The sequence below is a fragment of the Dicentrarchus labrax genome, unplaced genomic scaffold (assembly GCF_905237075.1).
Source record: "Dicentrarchus labrax unplaced genomic scaffold, dlabrax2021, whole genome shotgun sequence".
In the NCBI taxonomy this organism is placed as follows: Eukaryota; Metazoa; Chordata; class Actinopteri; family Moronidae; genus Dicentrarchus; species Dicentrarchus labrax.
In genome coordinates, this window is record NW_026136709.1 from 15,891,855 (window position 1) to 15,911,983 (window position 20,129).

Below are 20,129 nucleotides of genomic sequence, written 5' to 3' on the forward strand. Positions count from 1 at the left end.
ATGGGTAGTTCCTGCTCTGACTGGCACCTGAGTATATACAGTACTGTGCACAGGTCAAGTGCATCTCATAGTGTTTACATTTTTACAAAAGGTATGACTCATTTCGGCAGCACTGTTTTTAAAATTGTTCCTACCCGTCAACACAAAGCATCTTGTTTAATGTTCAGCACTATGTCAACTGCTGTTAGATGTCTGGAAGCCTAATTAACCAGGCAAACTGGCAAGCCCTACTTTTAGAGCTAAAAATATGAATCATAGGGGAGTACTCTTCAGTTGATGTTGCAGGTTATCCTTGCTTCTCTTTGTACATTCTCAGTACAATTGAGACCTCAGCTGATGCTTTTACATTTGCTGCGTCACTGAGAAAAGCTCAAAACGCAGACTGTTGAGATCCTTACACCAATTCTACACATTTATTGCTTTTAATGTTCATGTCAAGTGTGTAATTATATTGGTAGGCGTTTTATAAAATCAGCCAGGGTCCTAAAATTGTTTTTTAATTTTAATTTCTCTTTGTATCTTCCTTACAGGATACTACAGGTCGCTGTATATTCTTGTGAATCACAGGCTCCCTTCCAGTCTGGAGTACACTGACGCTCCTTCTGTCCCTCTAGCAAGCACACTGTTGGAGCACATTCTCAAACCTCTGCACTTTACCTACTCCTCCTGCACAACAGGCGCAAGGTACAGCACGAGACTGACGTAACTGCTGCTTGGAATTGTAAAAAACATTTCATCATGTCCTTATGTTTTAATTACTTATGGAGCTGGATCTCATGACTGGTTACTGGCTGAAAGAGCCAAACTAAATCAGCAGTTTGTCAGCATTGTGTCTGATGATAAAACTGCCCCTTATAATTATAATGTAATAACCTCATCAGTGATCTTGGATTACAAGTTATATTCTGAAAAAATCTGAAGTAGACACAAACAGGAGAAGTGTCCATGAGCAACAGACCTTCCTTGTGCAGTGCTGCAGTGCTGACCTTGAGAAGTCCTAAAAGCAAATTTCCCCTATTTACAATTAATAGAGTATCACAAAGAGGTCTGGATGATAAGGATTCACGAATACACTTAGTGAGTAATTTCTGCAGACTTCTTTTTGAGTACAGAGAAAATAAAACTGGATGATAGCAGGAAAGGAACGTCATTGTCCCTAGTGAATTCTCTAAAAATCATCCATTAAACTGATCAGACAAACTGCAGCAGTTTTTTGTCCCCTCTAGTCAGTGTTGAAGCAGTAATTGCTTCAGAGACCAATTTACAACAAGCCATAAAAGCCCCCAAGACTCGCTCGCTCGCCAGAGTGCAGAATATCAGGCTGTTTGCCCTCAGTTTCAGACATTCTTAATAACAAACGACAGGGCACTTCTTTTCTTCTTTGAAGAAAAGCAAGGCGGGAGTGAGAGAAACTTGTGTACACACTGACTCTAACAGCTAATTATCTGACTTGGCCCACCAGATGTGTGTGACTGGGCCACACAAAGCAGCTCTGTTTGGAGACACAATATTGGACCACTCATGCAGCAGAAAAAGCTGTTGGTGTTAGAATAAGCCACCCTGTTAGCTAATTTCTTATGAACATACAGTGGTTTGATTATTTTTTTTAAAACATATAATGTTACCCCTTTCATGCAGTGCATTAACTTGTCTTATGTCTGTTTGTCATCTTACAGGCAGTTTGTATTCGCAGCCTTTACTGAGGAGTTTATCTCTACACCGTTCACCGAGCAGATCTTTCACTTCTTTATCCCGGCACTGTCGGACATTCGACTCTCATTCCCATTCGAGGCCTTCCTGAGCTCCCTCCAGGGCACCATCGGCTCCTCCTCGGCACCACAGAGCAAGGCACCGTGGGTGTTTTACTTCGTCCTCTCTGCAGGGGAGAACTGCTTAGGTGGGTGGCGCAGTTAAGAGCACACACACTGCACACTCCATATACTGTATATGGCTTAGCAGAACCGTAAACTCTTGGACTGATTTATAGAGATGAAGATATGATGGTGTGCACAGTAATGGTGATGGGTATTGTTTTGGCAGGCTCACTATCAGAGGAGGGTCTCCAGCTGTACCTTCGGGCTCTGCAGACGCTGTTGCCACTGCTGCCAGTGTCGGAGAGCAGCGGCAGGCCTGAAGTTACTAGCGATTCAGAGGACGACGATGACACTGGCATCCATCCACCCCCGATGCAGGTACGATACATAAACACGAGCATATGCATACACTCAAAATGGTATTGGGATTATACAAAGAACAGAGCAATATTCGTATTTTGTTGATACATTTGGTCCATAAATATGTGGTATTATGTGTACTATCTGGTCTGTACCCAATACTCATCACAGATCAGCTGTTGGCCAGAATATGCACAAACATGAAAAGAAAAAAAAGGCTCATATTAACTTAACCATTATCAACATTTGGGGAAAAAGACCTCTGGTATCAGATCGGTACTTGATATCAGCGATTATGATACCTGAGTTCAGGTATCATAAGCCTAAATGTGATATTAATAGGGAGCAATTCTGGTCTGAGGCCACTTTCTGATCTAAATGAAATAAAAAGATGTCTTCAGTTGGGCCTGCAACATGGTGCCACATTGACATTGTGCCGTTTCATCTCAATTAAATATGGCAACACTGCCGATCCAATGCATAAAAATACATAACTACAAGTAATCTCACTGATCTTTAACTCGGGCATCCTGATGGCTTAGGGGACATGACTCTGTAATCTAAATGTTCCTGGTTCGTGTTTGGTTATGAACCTACATTGCATATCATCCCCCGTCTGACTTACTCCCATCGTTTCCTGTCAGGTCTGTTTTGTCTCCTGTCAAATAAGTGACTGAAAATGAAACGAGCGGGACACACTTAATTACCTAAAATATGATTGATGGTTTGGACCATTAGAATCAATTGATGTAAATGGCAAATAAACACTATTCAATTTTCAATTCAATTCAATTCAGTTTTATTTGTATAGTGCCAATTCATAACAGAAGTTATCTCAGGACACTTTTCATATAGAGCAGGTCTAGACCGAACTCTTTAAAACATTATTTACAGAGACCCAACAGTACCACCATGAGCAAGCACTTGGCGACAAGGGCAAGGAAAAACTGCCTGTTAAAAGGCAGAAACCTAGGACAGATCCTTCGGCTCTAGGTGGGTGGTCGTCTGCCTCGACCAGTTGGGGTGAGAGAGAGACACAGACAGACAGACAGACAGACGCACAGCAGCAACAGTATTGGCAATGGCAATCTAGCAGGACCATGGCAGGAGGCTCCACCAGGATCGATACTAATAAACCACATCACATTATACTAAACAAACAATATGATTTTTCTTAATTTCTTCACGACTCTGTCACAAATACTTACTAATGTGTTGGTGTAGCATTTTTCCAGTTACCTACATTTGTTTCCTTCTGTATCAGGATGACAGCAGAATCTCTGTGCAGCTGATCACAGAGGAGTGTGTCCACAAGCTGGACACTAAGCATCAGACTAACGCCCTGCTGAACCTGGTGTGGAGGGACTCAGCCAGTGAGGAGGTTTTCACCATGATGGCATCCATTTGTCACACACTCATGGTCCAGCATCGCCTCATGGTGCCAAAAGTCAGGTACAAATACACACAAATCTGATGAGACTCATTTGTTTAGGAAGAATCTGAAAGGATTTACGATTCTTTTTAAGTCAGTATTGTTTTTTTCATTTTAAACAAGAAATCTTTATAATGTATATGGATCAAATATTGCAGAGATTCTAGGTATCCTTCTTTAATTTAAATAAAATTCTTTTTGCACTTTGCATATATTAACTTCACAATGGAGCAGGTGTTTCTGAATTCAATCATAACATGAAAGCAATTTTTCATTTTTATTGGCTATCATAACATTTTACACGTCTTGTCAGCCTTGTATTCGGAGAGCCTGTTTACACACCTACCTGATTGAGAGGAAAACTGTGTCTTTATGTGTTTTCCGCGCTGTAAGCAGTAATGTAAATAACGGTGAAGTGAGGCAGGCAGTTATCAGTGGTCCGCACCCACTGGCATTTACAACCGGCAAAGGAAGCAGGGATGTCAGGGAAGCTGTCAGTTCTGGATGAGGGCAATTACCCCTTCTCAGGTTGATTACATTAGGGCCAGGATGTCAGAGGTGGTGTGGGGGGGATTGGGGGGGTACATTGACTGACGGGAGGTGATCCAGACTGAGCTTCATGGATGGTCAACCTGCTCTAGTTAATTATTACTGAAGCCACTTGCTTCCAGTTGATTTAAACATGTGGGGATGTTGATGTATAAAGGTTCATATCACGTTTGTAACAGTATCTTACTGTGTATCTGTTTTGTTATTACCCCTAGCTTACCTAAAACCATGCATAAAAGGATAGACATACATTAGCTTCCTCAGTATTAAAAAAAACTGGACTCGTGCAGCTAGAGTCTGATGGTCAATTAGTAATTTTGCAGCATTACAAGTGATTGACCAGAATTTAGAAGAATTTCAGCGCATATCCCCCATTCCCCTTAATTTTTTACGGCTTCCTCCTTCTCTTCGCTTTTACCATAAATCCTGCCCTTCGTCTTCCATCATTATTGGATATCTGTACAAAATAATTAGCTCACTGAGAAAGATTAATCACTGCAGGAGTGGACGGGATAGCTTTACAAGAGGCTAAGGGGAGCAAATTGCATCCCGGCCTTGATTTACTGCTCTTACAGCAAAAAAAAAAGAGGCTGGCCAGTCGTCCAGCCGGCCCGGCACACTGCCTTTTTTAATAAATATGTAAAATGTCTCATGAAATTATTTTTTTCAGAGGACAACTTAAAAGCTGCTCAATGATTTGGGACCAAAATGGATTTTTGATTGGTTTGCTAATTGTACTGTGCCCTGGTTTGTTCTAGTGGGCATGGTGTTATTTCACTTTAACTGTTTGTCATTGGATATTTGGTGTAATTTCACTTTGATAGTTTGGTTTCACCCAGTGTAGCACCCTGTTGCTAACGGGGCTCGCTCTCATTAAAGTGAACGCAGATGCACTTTGGTCCTTTTATTTACTTTTGAATGGTTGCTCTGATTTTTTGTGTTGTCATGACATAATGATGTTGATCATGTTAATGTAAAAGACTGCAAAACAAATTTGGATTTAGATGGAAGTCGGCTCATTCGGTCTTTATGGTATCAAATCTGACCCGAGCACTGCTGTTATTTTTTCTGCTGAACAGAGATTCTTTCATTACCTCAAAATGAAATGATCCGGGCGTTATTCATCAAGCTGCTTTTCACACACACACATGCACACGCAACCCCTTTTGATGTCTTGACTTTGTTTATTAGTGGTTCATTCCATGATTGAAATGGGGGGTTTGGGTTCTCTCAGGCCGTAAATCAGCATGTCAGCTGGCATTTAGTGCTTTGTTTCCCATTTCAATCAAACACTTGCATCACTTGTTATGAGCCCACAGCACTACTCCTCGCTTCTCTCCTGAGCCTTGTACTCCTGACAGATGGTGTGTGCTCGGCACAAACCATTTTTCAAGCCGTCTTGAGGGTTGTCTGACGCTCTGCTCCTAATGCTCATTTCCATTTGAGAGTTTTGAATGGGTTTTGGTAGATTGAATGGGTGGAATGGGAATTTGAGCATTGACATTGAGATCAGAATATTCAGGATATATGACTCACTCTACTTTCTTCTTTCTTTTTGTCTTTTTTTTCCTCCACTGACCTTAACTCCTCTACTCTGCTGAGAATACACGATGCTGCCCTATTAAAGGCAAGCATCCTTATAGGTGTCAGCACTGTCACTCTTAAACAAGGGCCTATTATATGCAGGGGCACTTTATTTTGCCTTTTAGCTTACTTAACACATTATTGTCGCCTGTACTTACCCTCTGTGTGAAAAGCCATGCAATTTAGGAGTATACACAAACACACACATACACTTGAACAAAGAGCAGCTTCACACCTTGGTGCCACGGCCCGTTGAGTGCAGAGCGACTATAGCGAGGTATGTGGGCCCTCCTCAGCGTTATCATGTAATTCACTGTGAGTGTGGAAGCATGCTTGCGCTGCGGGGTCACAGCGAGGACCAGGCTTCCCCTCCTCCTCCGTCCTCCATTGTCTTGCTCCCCTGGCCATTAAGTTAAATGGGGCTCCAGCAGGAAGCCAAAGGGGCTGTTTATGACCCGAGCTGGGTACCCTCGCCAGCAACTAGTTTACTAATGGAAGGTGCCTCGCCTAAATAAAGCTTAATGGCTCATTTAATCTCTTTTCGGCCCTCACAGGGTATAAAAGGGGAGAGAAAGGCCAAGAAAATTCTATGAGGAAAATGTTGGTTAACAGTGTCATTTATTTTTTTCTCCCCTTTTTACTTGTGTCCTCTGGTTAACAGGGCAAAGTTAACAATCTCGATATATAGCAGACGGATTGATGGAAAGTAATTTTACTGTTCTTCACACTGATTGTGTCATCTGGTTGAAATAGCTCTCTAACTCATGTCGTCTTGTTGATGATGTATACTTTATCAGAATAAGTGTTTAAATTTAATGTGACTCTCTGCTTCTTTGTTCTCTGCAGACTTCTCTACAGTTTAGCTTTCAATGCGCGTTTCCTGAGGCATCTCTGGTACCTGATAACTTCCATGACAACAAAAATGATCACTGGGTTAGTAATTCAAAGCTCATTATTAGCTTATTATCTGGGTATGTGTGTACAATCATATATTCACATTTATTTGTTTGTGTAAATACGCTATGAATCTCATACTTGGTCTCTTCCTGTCTGTCTGTTCCCTCAGCTCCATGGTGCCGCTGCTGCAGCTGATCTCGCGAGGGTCTCCCATGTCTTTTGAGGACTCTAACCGCATCATTCCCCTCTTCTATTTATTTAGTTCTCTCTTCAGCCACTCTCTTATCTCCGTGCATGACAGCGAATTTTTTGGTCACGAAATGGAAGGTAGCAGACTTTTTCCCCTTTTTTTATTGAATGAGAAACAAGGTAATTTCCTTGTTTTGCCGCCTCAAGCTTTTCATGTTTTGTTCCCAAATGTTCTTGATCTGTGCCTTTGCTTACATCTGCTTTTTGACAAAATGAATTCATTGTTGCTTGACATCATATGTTTCTTATTGGGACACATCCCTCTAGAGCTGGTTATCCTGTGGGCATCTATCATCTCACATTACCCGCATTTGGTGGTCCTAACAAAATAATATATTGTCTGTCGTTTTCAGCAGTCACGCACCGTCTTACCGCCATGTAAATGTGAAAATCAATATCTGTAAAAGACGATGAATCCATTCTCCCTCTCAACAGGTCAGACGCAGTCCTCCATGATGCCCTTCACGTTGACAGAGCTGGTGACTCTGTCTCGCTGTCTGAGGGACGCGTGCCTGGGAATCATCAAGCTGGCCTACCCAGAGACCAAAGCAGAGCACCGTGAAGAGTACATGGCTGCCTTCCGCAGTGTGGGTGTCAAGACAAACACTGAGGTCCAGCAGCGCATCCAGGCCGAGCAGAAACGCTGGGTACAGCTCTTCAAGGTATGATATATAAAGCTACCCGCACGTTATAGCTGAATAGACATACCTTCATTTTCATATTCAGATAACTAATGTTTTGTAATCACACCTGGCATGCAGCTGAATTACTTTTTCTTCAATCAAATCTTGACATTGACAATGTCATTGACTGCAGAAATTTGAATATAATTTTCTTTAAGTATTCATTGTCTAAAATGATTGCAAATATGGTGCTTAAATAAGTGTCTATTGTTCTCTTTGCTGTGTCTCTTGCTTTCCCACTGTCTTTAAATACAGTGTGGGAAAGAAAGTGGGAGGGGTCGGGAGGCTGCACTGCCACTGCCAATGGTGTGTGCGCACATACTACACACAAAAACTGAAGTTGGAAGTTTTGAGTAGTGAAGTCAGCAGGAGCAGTGGTGAAAGACACAGATCGGGCTTATCCATTGGCACTTTTGGTCACGCTGAGTCAAACCATGCAGGGCTGATTTGCGTTTCCATTACCAGTTCAAAAACACTATGTTGTGCCAAGCTGTGCCCGAAATGGACCGCCACTGGAGTCAGACCAAAGCTTACCCTACCACCTCTAAGTCGGCTGCGGTGACATCTCGCTGACCATGGCCAACCCATGTTGACCCCCCCTTCTCCCCCTAAAACAACCATTTTCTGTTCTCAGTACTTTTGTAGGCTTGCATACTGCAGGGAGTAAGGTGGCTTTTTTTATTTGTGCTTTAGGACGTAAAATAACATTTTATTTATTTTTTATTTTAATACATATAACATACGACTCAGGCCACACCATACTGTAAATAAACACACAAATACCCCCGGGGCCACACATCACGGTCAAACCATCCCCCGACACACCACAAGATCGACATCACATCGGGCGGGAGGGAATATAGTTTTAGTTCAGTACATTTTTATTTATTTTAGTCACTGCTTTGTTCTTGTTCATTCCAGTCACTCTCTCATTCAGTTTTGAGCTCTCTCCATCACCACTGCTCTCCCTGCCCTTAAAGACACACCTTCAAGCAGATAGCCTAATGGAGATGCAAATCCCTAACGCTCTTGACTGATGCGTCTAGTCAAACCAAGTCAAACCAAGCCAGCACATGTGTATGGAAACAGAATTCACTGACCTTTTTTCCATTGCATACAATGCAAAAAATGTTCAGGATAAATATAATCCAGAATTACTGGAATATGTCAAGAGTCAAATCCTGACCTCAAAATTGAAAATATTATTAAATCTGAAAATGCATGTCCTACACCTGCAGTACAGACCATACTGGATGTGATAGCTTTTGAAGTTGTTTTTCATTTGCACATGTCTTAACCACATCTGTCGGCCAATATTGGTGTCGGATTTCATCATCGAGTAGATATGAATAGTCATTCAAAGCGGTCACGTACTGTATGAGAAGCAGTGGAAACATAAGCCTAAAATCCAAATGTTTTTTCAGTAGCTGTGTCATTTATGCGTGTTGTTCTCACGCACACTGACATATTCTTCATGAAATCTCATGATGATAATTCAAGTTTTATTCCATTCTTTTCCATTGATAGCGAAGCGCTGAAACCATGGTATGTGACACATTAACATTAGGGATTATTCTTGTGTAGCTTCTCTGTGCACTGAAGCATAGTGGCCTAATGCCTGTGTGTTAGTGGAAATCAAGCATGTATGCATGAGCAGGCAAAGACAAGGTGGAGCGCTGCCATGGAGGTCATCCATTGGTTATTTACCCAGAGGAAACGAGGCAGAAAACAGCATTAACTTCATTCTCCTGGGCTCTTTTTCTCATTCCACATCTCTCCTTTCATTTTGACTCTTCCCTTCCCTCCACTCTCTATCAAGGAAACTGTAATTAAGCGGCTGTTAGTCTTTGACAGAAGAAACACTGGAGTTCTGTGAAAGGTGGCAAATACGCGAAGAGCACGTCAGGAATTTTCATAAAAGATCTGCTCAAAGGCCTCCTGTCAGCTAAAACGACCCATTAAAGAAGTGGGGAGCAGGGGAAATGCATTTTCCAAATTGAACGGTGGGATTTACAGTCAGTTTAACGCTGCTGACCCCTAACACGCTAATGTTTGGTTCGTGTCATCAGCCGTCCCTCCCCATCTTTTATCACCTCCATTGTCGAGCTATCTATTTAATTGAAAGAAGTTAATTGAATGAAAATGATCAACTAAGCTTGTATTAATATTGCTAATGGAACTTTCTTCTTGGCCATGTTTGGAGAACGATGTCACGCTGGAGTTTGGGAAAGGCCCATTAAGGCTTGCACTTAACCCGATGGGCTAATTAAGGAATGCTTATTCATTCCCAGAGTCAGGGGGTAGGCCTGCTCCAAACCCATCGCCACGCGTCTTTTACAACATTTTGCACTTGCCATTATTGCGGACTCTGGTTGCCTCGCAGTGATTGGTCGAGATTGATTGTCGCTCTATGAAAATGACGTGCTTTAGAAAAGAACGTTTCGATTGAAATAATCTAGCCTGAGTATTATATGGAAATGGACTGGCTGTAACAGTTATTGGCAGACGTAACAGCTCCCTTAACGAATCTCCAGGCAATGATATGCATGAGGTTATATAGTGGATGTCTGACGGCGGCCAGCCATAGCAACAGCAGAGCCTATTATGTCCAGTTGAAGGTGGCAAGAACCTAAACTTTTGCTCAGTAAACGTGCTAGAAGAATTCATCTTAAGTATGGTAGACATTGTTTAGAAACGCATAAACAATTTATCATCATATCAGATTTTTTTGGTAGTTTTTAGAAGAATAAAAGGGAGTACTAAAGAAAACTGACCACTTCAGTATGTCGATTGTCACCTCAGGGGGCTCTGGGCATGTGACAAAATCACAACATTACATCAAAGGGAAATATTGTAAGTCAGGCTGGTTCTTGCAGTGCTGTGAACCAATGCTGCCGCGCCTTTAACATTCTCCATCCAATGGCTGATGTCAGCAGACCTCGTCAGTAATTAACAAGACTGGACATTGAGGGACGGCACAGGTCGTTTTTCTTTTATACTCCCCATAAATGGCGCACTAATGGCTGAATTCTCAAATTGGTTTTTTTTTTCTTTTCTCTAAGCGAAGGCACCTCATCACGTTGAACAGCCTACACACAGAAAAACCTCATTATCAGTTGTTGTGTTCATTCTGTACGTTTCGTTATCTTACAATGAAGTGGATTCTCTGATTAGAGATGTTAATGTATGGGTGTGCCTGTCTGTATGTTTGATCTACTACCCAGGTCATCACTAACTTGGTGAAGATGGTGAAAGCTCGCGACATTAGACGACCCTTCTGTCCAGCAGGTCACTGGCTCTCTGAGGAGGTCAACATCCGAGCAGATAAGGTATTTGATTGTCGCCACAGCTGTTTAGATTTTGTATTTGTTCATTGTTGGATGTGATATTATATCAGATTTTAGCCTCACTGGGAAATGAAATGTCCATGAATAAAACACCTGATAATCTGGATTTGTACTCACAAAGCTTTCTACTATGAGTTGTTCGCAGAGGTTAAAGTCAGTGAATATTCATAAAATTATGACTCTTTCCTCTTTATTTCCCCTAAAAAAATAAGTTGAAATCCTAAATAGGATTAAAGCTGAGATTAAAGAGAGGTTAACAACTGTTTAATTGAGGGAGGAGGTATTTTATGTATGTTAGACAACCACATGGCAACTTATTATGTGTGCTTCATTAGCTCCCTTTTTATTAAGTAGTAATGATAATTTTCAATCCAAAACAAAGTGGTTCGGAATAAACCCAGAACAGTACAATATAGATAATTTAAAATAATTACAAACAATATAAATTAACAAGCAAGAACAGTAAATAATACAACAGCACAAGTTAGCACCGATCCTAAAGTAACAACTGCCATGTAGCAACATTTCTGAAACATATTCGATGTAGAATCCCAAATCGGAAAATGAAAAAAAACGATTTGTTATTTTGTTATTCATTTATAAATCTAAGACAAAAAGAAAAAAAAAAAAACTAAAACGACACCTCTCTGTTGCACTGGATAGCCTAACTTTGCACCAAATACACTAAGTACTACCTGACTTAATGTATTGGATATGAGCTTGAACAGCAATAAGAGATTCTCTTTAAAAAAGTATTTTGGAAAATGTCACATTAAAAGTTTTCACTTGTGTTTAACAACACAATAAACAAGAAACATGAAGGATAATGTTGCAATGGATACACTGAGTTAAACTGTGGCAGCAACACATTGTTGTTACAAGTTTGCTGAATTCACTTTTAAAGTTTCTCTTCTTGCTGTACACCATTGAATATACCAACAACTATCATTGAAATAGTTTGATACTGAAGCGTTCCCGTCCCAGTACATGCATGTAGTGAGTTATACTTAAATCAGGTACCGCCATCACCCAAGTGTGTTTACTGCATTATCAAGTGTAATACACGAAGAAGTCAAAAACTTCCTGGTTACACAAATCGGACCCATTAAATATCAAAATCAATTTTGGTCCTCTTTGGGATTTTAAAAGGTATTTTTAATCTAGACCAATAGGCACTGGCAGGAACTTTTTCATTACCTTTTCTCTCCAGGTCACCCAGTTGTATGTCCCGTCTGCAAGACACGTGTGGAGAACACGAAGGATGGGCCGCATTGGACCACTTCAGTCAACACTTGATGGTAGTGTAATCTGGTTATTGTTTTTCATTTATCTATAAAGTAAGACCTGACTTATGAGTATGTCGGTCTTTGAGTAGACCAGTATTATTTGAAAATAAATATTTTTTTATTTTTTTGTGCAAACTATGAACATAAATATACTTGAAAAATATTTAAATCGTTTGACATTTATCCTGCAATTATCTATGGCTTCGAAAAGTCTATGAAATATTTGTGATTGGCTAGAACAACTCCAAGACTGTCATCTGAAATGCCGTACCGGTGTAGAGCACATTGCTATTCTATTGGCAATGAATACAAATTATACGTATCCTATACAGTAATGCTAGTGTCAGCTTGATACATGGCCCAGGAAATCATCCTAATTGCTGCCCAAAGTCACCTTCCCTGTGTTTGTTTCCCATATTCTGTGGAGCTGTGCATTGATATTATTTCCCATAAGTAGAGATGGGAGTCGTCTGCCTAGTTTCTATCTATAGTAGATAGAGGGAAGGAGGCTGCGAATTGAACTGTCCTTCGGTGAAAGACTAGAAAATGATTTTCCCTAAACAAGGAATCATTTACTTTGTTAGCTGGTAAATAAATGCCTCATAATATAAAGATTTCTTTCACAGCACTTTACAGGGACAGTGAAAAAACCTCAGAAAAGTCATTAACCTTTCCCATTTTAACAAAGATATATTACTACATTTTCTCTTGGTTGACTCAATTAAGCACTCAGAGGAAAATGCACTGACGCAGGCTGGGCTTCATCTGGCTCACTTTGAACCATCCCAGGTTTCTGTGAAGTATGGTGTGAAAACAAGCTGATAACTATGTGTGTATGATCTACCTAATCCCACTCAGAGGCTGTATGGGATAAATTCAATTAGCGTGAAAGTACCTGATGAACTCAGCCACATCTGGTCCATGTGTTTGTCTGGCCTTTTCTCATTTCCTTAAATGGACAGGCCCATGGCTGATAAATGAGCAACGTATTGACCACTCCGAGGCCATATTTCTCCTCAAAGATGGAAACCTGATGGGAAAATGCAGATCAGATTGACTAATTGAGCAGAATAATTGAGCTGCAGTGGGCGCAAAGCGAGGAGGGTGAAGAGCGGTTTAGCTATTGTGGCAATTTTTTTTGTGGGCCTAAACAGTCTAAACCCTGAGTTTAATACAAAATAAACATCAGCTTAATGGATAAAGCCCGGCAGCTGGATGGGCAGCTCACAGTTGGGTTAATTAAAAGGATGTAATTAAAAGGGTGTAGGATGGAAATGTCTTTAATGGCTGGCCTGTAAATGGGGGACTAGGTCTTACTTACAGAGTGCAGCAGAGAGGAAGGTAATGATACTGTTAGATGAGTGTTACACGCAGAGGACACCTGTTGTTGGAAAGTATTCCTCCAGCTAAAGTTTCCCTGAGTAAGGCTCTTAATCCCTGTCCGATTCAGTTCTGTTAACCTGTACTTGACCCTGACCTTTAAACCCCTGTGGAAGAGGAGAAAAGAATCTTCCTAGGAGGCTAAAAGGTCACTTAATTAAGATTAAGGTCCAGATGTCAAGATTTTCCTATTAAGTCAACATTATATTTATGATAGAACCATTATAAGATAGGAATGACTATGTTTTATATGTTTGCATAGTTTCCACAATCCAAATATTTATTAGACTGCTATTCTTGATGAGTTTGAGATGCTTGCAGATTTAGTTTTCACTGTTTAGGAACTTGTTTTTCTATCAGCTTTAATTAATAGCAAAAGAAAATAAGATTTTTAGGATCTCTGTGAAGACCAAATGTTTTGTCTAGAGAAATTATATCACGTATTGTAGACCTAAATACATTATGATGTTTTTCATAATTTGTGCATTAACAAATCCTCAGATAATTGTTAAAAGTTAATGTGAAATATTAAAAAAGGGTAGCATTTTGGCATATTTGGATGCGAAACACCAGGAGAGAAGACTGACCGATTGTTCAGGAAACACTCTTAACATGCTGAATTTTTGTCTGTCTTTCTGCAGTTGGTTTAGAGCCTCCGCAGCTGTCTGTGTCTGAAGAGAGACATCTGGCCATCCTCACAGAGCTCCCTTTTGTGGTTCCCTTCGAGGAGCGAGTCAAGGTACTGCGCATTGTCCCACACACAAAAAACATTGTGTGCTGTAAGGACTGAGTATTGCGCGGTTAAATGCTAAAATGCATGCTTTTATAGTTTTTACTACAGTGGTAGTACATAATGACGCTGTGTGATTCTTCCATTCTTTAAAAAAGCCTGTTGATATAATGTGATGCTTCGCACAGAGTGTGACTGAATCCTGGATAGTGTATTGATACAATCTATATAGTTTTATAAGTATTATGAAGTATTGCTGTGGGTGCTATTTATAGATTAGGGAGGCAAATGGGGTAACTGATCAGTTCTGTCAGGATTAGCTACGGGATGTTGGGCAACCATCCAACTGATGTGTACATCTTTCATTTTAGTGTAGTATTTTAATATCAGCTGCTAGAGCTTACAGATGATGTCCCTGTCGTTTTTGTTTTTCTGTCTGAATTATGCCCCAGACACTTGCCATGTTTTTACCTTTTATTTTAATCAACCATCTCTGAACTACCGATAAAGAACTACTAAAAAAAAAAAAAAAAAACTGGTCAAAGACAAGGGATGAATGATAAAAAGTAGAATCTATACTCGGAATGAAACATTTTACAACTAAAAGGATTTGTCGCTGACCCTGCCACTGGGCTTTACACCTGTCCTGTAGATCTTCCAGAGGTTAATCTATGCTGACAAACGGGACGTGCAGGGGGACGGGCCATTCCCTGATGGTATCAATGTCACCATCAGACGCAACTACATCTATGAGGATGCCTACGATAAACTCTCTCCAGAAAACGGTATGGCTCACATCACTAGACTTTAAATAAAAATACTGATTTTACATGTTCATTGTTGTGTTAAATACGTGAGACCAGCACACTGTTGTTTGGAAAATGTGCTCTAGTCGCTCTGTTATTCCCCTTGTTAATTTTCAAAATGTTGACACTGTTACTGAAACTCTCTGTTATGCTCTATAAAATCTTAATATTGAGGATCAAGCTTCCGGTTAGCATTAAAGACGAAGGTTAGCTCTCTCCCTGTGCAGAGTATTGAATTTCGGTAAAGCATAATTGTGGTTCCGATTATTATAATGGATCGCATAAAAGCAGAATCAATTATTTTAAGTCACCTCTTTTGTGTTTGAATTTGAAAGGGCACTTCGGTGAGGGCAATCTGATTAAAAAGAGTAGTAGGCGACCTGGGCTGAAGACATGATCTATATCATTTATGTGTCTATAAGTTATAGCTGCCTTGATTTATCACTGTACATTAATTATTCTGAAAGATGACCTTTTTATACAATTTGATTTGAATATTCTGCAGGTCAAGAAAGTGCTTTCTTGCAAAATATGTTCATTGAGAAAAACAACATGATACACTAGATTTCAACGATATTGGAATTACATTTTTACATTTTTCATCAATTTTCTCTATTTACAGGAACGTCAGGTCATGTGCTTGCAGGTTATCTTTTCAATTAATATTTTTCAGCTAAACCCAGCTAGTCCAAGCATTAAAGAATAAGTAATGGAGAAAAGGGTGAAACCTTGTAAGTGAATTTGTTAATACAATAGAGTTGAAAAATACAGCGGTATTGAATCAATCAATCATCAACTGGAAAACACTGATGTAGTGTTATTAAAAAATAAAATGTTCCACCGAGTTACTCACAAATTTAACCTTGATCGATTTGGAAAAAGCAATGTGAAGGTTAGAAGTCATTGTATTGGACCAGCTGTATAAAAATTCCCTCTACAAAAGATTTGAAAGCTTTCGTAACATACTTTTTGACTTCTCGTGGTGTGTATTTAAAGGCTCACTGCTCCTCCTGCCACGTGTTTCATCCTGTCTGTTAGGAATGCGTCATGTGCTTTAACTCATTGTTTTATTGTATGTTTTAGTGGTGTTTTTTGCATTTAATTGTTGGTTTATGTACAACAGTTTATGAGCTGCCGTCTGAGCCAAATCTCACTTGCAAGATAGATTCTCAAACTCAAGTGGATGTCTTGGTTAAATAAAAATAAAGTATAAAAAATGCTGTAATGCTGTTAAAACTACTTCTGTTACGTCTCACAAAAAAAAAAAAAATCACTATCCACAGTATATTCAGTCAGTTTTCTGCAAAGGTTGTGTGTTTAGCTAAAATGTTAAACAAAACTAAAATAAAATAATCCCAGTAATTGCCCAGATTTTGATATCATTATAATTTTATATATTTATATCATATGAAAAGTTGGTAAAATGAGATCAGTTGTATGATTGCATATACTGGGAAATGATGTGGCTGAGAGGGAATATGCTGGACATAAAATAAAATGGCACTGCAGTACAAGTTATATATTATAGTATCATATGTACCGTGTAGTAGGGTAGTAGTTTTTCCAGATCATCAATAAATGAAGTGTTAGAAATTAGCTGTCTGTGGATAAAGCCCATGGTTATATTTCACAGGGATTTACAGGAGATTTAGCCTCCTACTTTAAAAGGGCAGCAATAGCAGTTTGTTAAACTGTAGTTAAAAAGCTACAGAAAGATTGTGTGACAAAATGTGTGTTTTTGATTATGAGGACTGATGTGTCTTTCATTAAACACACGTTGTTTCTGACTTTTGCTAAATAATTTCATTTCAGAGATGTAGTAGCTTTAAGGTGTCAAGTGGATCTGATTTATTGTTAAAAATGAATATGAACCTGAAGTTATGTGCAAATCCTGTAAAATTTGTGGATGAATGTGGGATTAAAACCATCCCAAAGTGGGCAATGTAACCATCAGTTATTAGAAATTGAAGACAACATCAGCTTTGACTGTTGGACTCCTTTCCCCTGCTGGAAATTGCTGTAAAATGACTGAGTAATTACTGACATTTATCAGAGGAAAGACAAAGTCACAGTTTATTGTGACCATTAAGTTTATTAGACAATGTTTTCTTTATCTTGTTTTTATTTTTTTTTTGTACCTTCATAAATTCCTCCTCATGCTCTGTGTCCTTACGTTAGAACCGGACCTGAAGAAAAGGATTAGAGTCCATCTGCTGAACGCTCATGGTCTCGACGAGGCAGGCATTGACGGTGGCGGCATCTTTCGCGAGTTCCTCAATGAGCTCCTCAAGTCGGGCTTCAATCCCAACCAGGGCTTCTTCAAGACAACCAATGAGGGCCTGCTGTATCCCAACCCCGCCGCAGAGATGCTGGTTGGAGACTCCTTTACGAGGCATTACTACTTTCTCGGCAGGATCCTCGGAAAGGTGAGCCTCCTATGTAAACTCTAATAATGATGATGAATGTTAGATATTCCCATGTCTTTTTTTTAAAACCCTTAAAGTCCCTAAAAATAGGAGGAATGTCTGAAGATATGAAAGCTGTTGGTAAAATAAGTAACATTTAGTCACAGACTGCTTTGATTTGATGGTCAATACGTCAATTTCAATGGCAGTGGATCAATAGCAGTCAGTGTCAAGGCGGCACTTGCTGTATATGTAAATTTAGAGGTTATTTTTGTGTTTGTTCTAGAAACTGACAATGTTTAGAGAAATTGCCATCCTTTTGTTTTTGAAAAGATATTAGGGCTGGGGTGAGAACTTGAACCTGGCACCCGTGCAAGCTTTAGTTTTGTTAATTACCCCTGTGCATAATCTGTTGACGGCATTGTTTTTCTGTCCCCTTCCTTCCTCTGATGGCACTATTTATTAGAGCCTAATGTTTCTAAATCATCCTTAATGCATGTGGTAGTGATTGTTTATCAAGATGCCTTCCTCATGGAGGGGGGGCTGCTATCATCTTAACCCGGAGAAGAATTACCTCATGACAAGCGGTCGCCTCTCAATTAGGGCTTCCATTAGCCGATGATTCCTACCTCTTGTTTGTGTAGTGATTGCATTTGGCTGGCACTAAATCAGCGAGCCCACACAGACAGGACATAAATAAGCGTTCAAAGCATGTGGTAATAGCATTTTGATCTGTTTTACAGTCAGGAACATCCAGGTCTCTTCTCTTCTTGCTCGGCCCGAGATGGTCCGGTCCACTTATCAGAGCATCGTAACTCCTCCTCCTCCTGCTCTCCTTCTTCTTCTTCGCTATATTCTTTGCAAGTGATCAATCAGCAGCTACAAGCTCTCCGCCCCCCACTCCCTCGATATTGTGCTCTCAATAGCTAATGGTTCAGGCAATTAGGCGGGGGGAAATTAATTTGAATTTGACTTTCAATTAACCCTACCTTAAGTTCCTCTTTCTCCATAAAAATGGACGTTTGAGTGGCCATTTGAGAGGTGTATTGATATTTGTTTAGTGCCGTTATTGCCTGGATAAAAGGCAACCGTTTATATAGATTGGGATTGCATCACCGCTTGCCGCAATGTGCACAGTGCACATTGCGGCTCAAAGGACACGGGAGATTAATATTGTTAATTAATGTCCGAGGCGTGCCATTGTTGTGGAGGTGATGTATTACAGGCAGGAGTGGCTTGTCTAGGGTACTCACTGAAATGGGATTGAACATCAGAATAGAGGCCGGTCATCATCCCTCTTCCTCACTTGTCCACCCAGCTGACAAGCAGAAAGATTTAAGCCACAAATGGTGAAACGTGGAAACAGGTTTCTTTGCTTTTGTGGTTCCAGACTTCAGACGAAAATGTTACTTTAATCTTGGTGGGAGCATTTGCTGACATGGTTTTGTCAAAATCACATTTCTCATTATGTAGTAAGATCTGTAAGGAGGCCTCATTCATCTCTCATTAGTACAAAACCTCCAACCTCATCAGCAGTGGCCTCTCCACTCTGTAATGGGTGAGGAAAGTTTTCATCCTCTTCCTCCCGCCTTGCCTAGGAGAATCCTGATCAGTCTCCTCTCACTGATCTCCAGCGACTGATAGTTCCCTTTAGAGGTGTGTGAGGTTGGCGCCCCTGATTGATAGAGATGCGTTTGAAAGGCATTATAATTTTATTGATTCTTAATGTTGTAAATTAAGGAATGTATTTGGCAGCTAACAGAATGCACCTGCAATGTTGCTGGCATTTATTCCACCTGATGGTGCCGCGATCTGCTTTAATTGCGTTGCCACTGCACTCACTTATATTAAAAGGCCTGGGCCATAATAATTAATTCTTTCCAGCCCAAGTCATTTTGGCACAATTTCTGGCAATAAACACTCATAAATAAAGTAAGTGGCATTGAAAAAATAAGGCTACAGGTTTTTTCCATATACTTATTGCTGCCTCTTCCCGGCATAAGTGTTATTGATAGGTTTCAAGGGGCCACGCGGCGCATATGGTCTTAAACGAGCACCGGCCACGAGAGAAATACTAAGTGGATTATTTTGCATAAAAAATAGACAATGTTTGAAGTTGCGCAATTAACCTGTGTTTAGAAAATAGCCCTGATTTATGCGTGCGTGTGTGTTTAAGATGCATGCATTATGGAAATCCTCTGGATTTATAATCCATTTAGCTGATGCGGTCAGGGTTTTTAGCGCTATCATTTATAAAGACCTGTATATTTTAATGCCTCCAACGGGCTCTTTTTCGGACTATTCCAGTACATTAGCTTTGGGTTTTATGAGTCACCTGCCCGGCTGTGGTTCTTAATGGCATTTAAGGTCAAGGTGAGAATTGGCATTTATAAAGTTTGAGGCGGGTGAAACAGAAGCCTGTGTGTTTTTAGATAGATTGTGTTCTGTGTTTTGCTCTCACTCACTCTGATGTGACGAGATCTTATCACTTGATTCTTTGATATAAGAGTAGTAGGCAAATTTGATGTTGTGTAATGTATGTTGTAATCAGATTTTTGGATATGTACTTAGTAATATTATGCTTGCTACTTGATGCAGGCTGCAGTG

At 40.1% G+C, this 20,129-nt stretch overlaps 1 protein-coding gene across 2 annotated transcripts in view; it reads left to right on the plus strand.

The window, feature by feature from the left end:
- ube3c (ubiquitin protein ligase E3C) overlaps positions 1–20,129 on the plus strand; it is a 29,389-nt gene that overhangs the window by 3,317 nt on the left and 5,943 nt on the right. The window contains exons 8-19 of one of the 2 annotated variants that reach the window (XM_051410875.1): positions 531–684; positions 1,677–1,897; positions 2,041–2,192; positions 3,439–3,626; positions 6,586–6,672; positions 6,806–7,005; positions 7,321–7,547; positions 10,793–10,897; positions 12,126–12,213; positions 14,223–14,320; positions 14,964–15,096; positions 17,296–17,543. In XM_051410875.1, coding sequence (XP_051266835.1) covers positions 531–684; positions 1,677–1,897; positions 2,041–2,192; positions 3,439–3,626; positions 6,586–6,672; positions 6,806–7,005; positions 7,321–7,547; positions 10,793–10,897; positions 12,126–12,213; positions 14,223–14,320; positions 14,964–15,096; positions 17,296–17,543 — 1,901 coding nt within the window. The remainder of the gene's footprint in view (positions 1–530; positions 685–1,676; positions 1,898–2,040; positions 2,193–3,438; positions 3,627–6,585; positions 6,673–6,805; positions 7,006–7,320; positions 7,548–10,792; positions 10,898–12,125; positions 12,214–14,222; positions 14,321–14,963; positions 15,097–17,295; positions 17,544–20,129) is intronic. The other variant, XM_051410876.1, reaches the window with a different exon arrangement.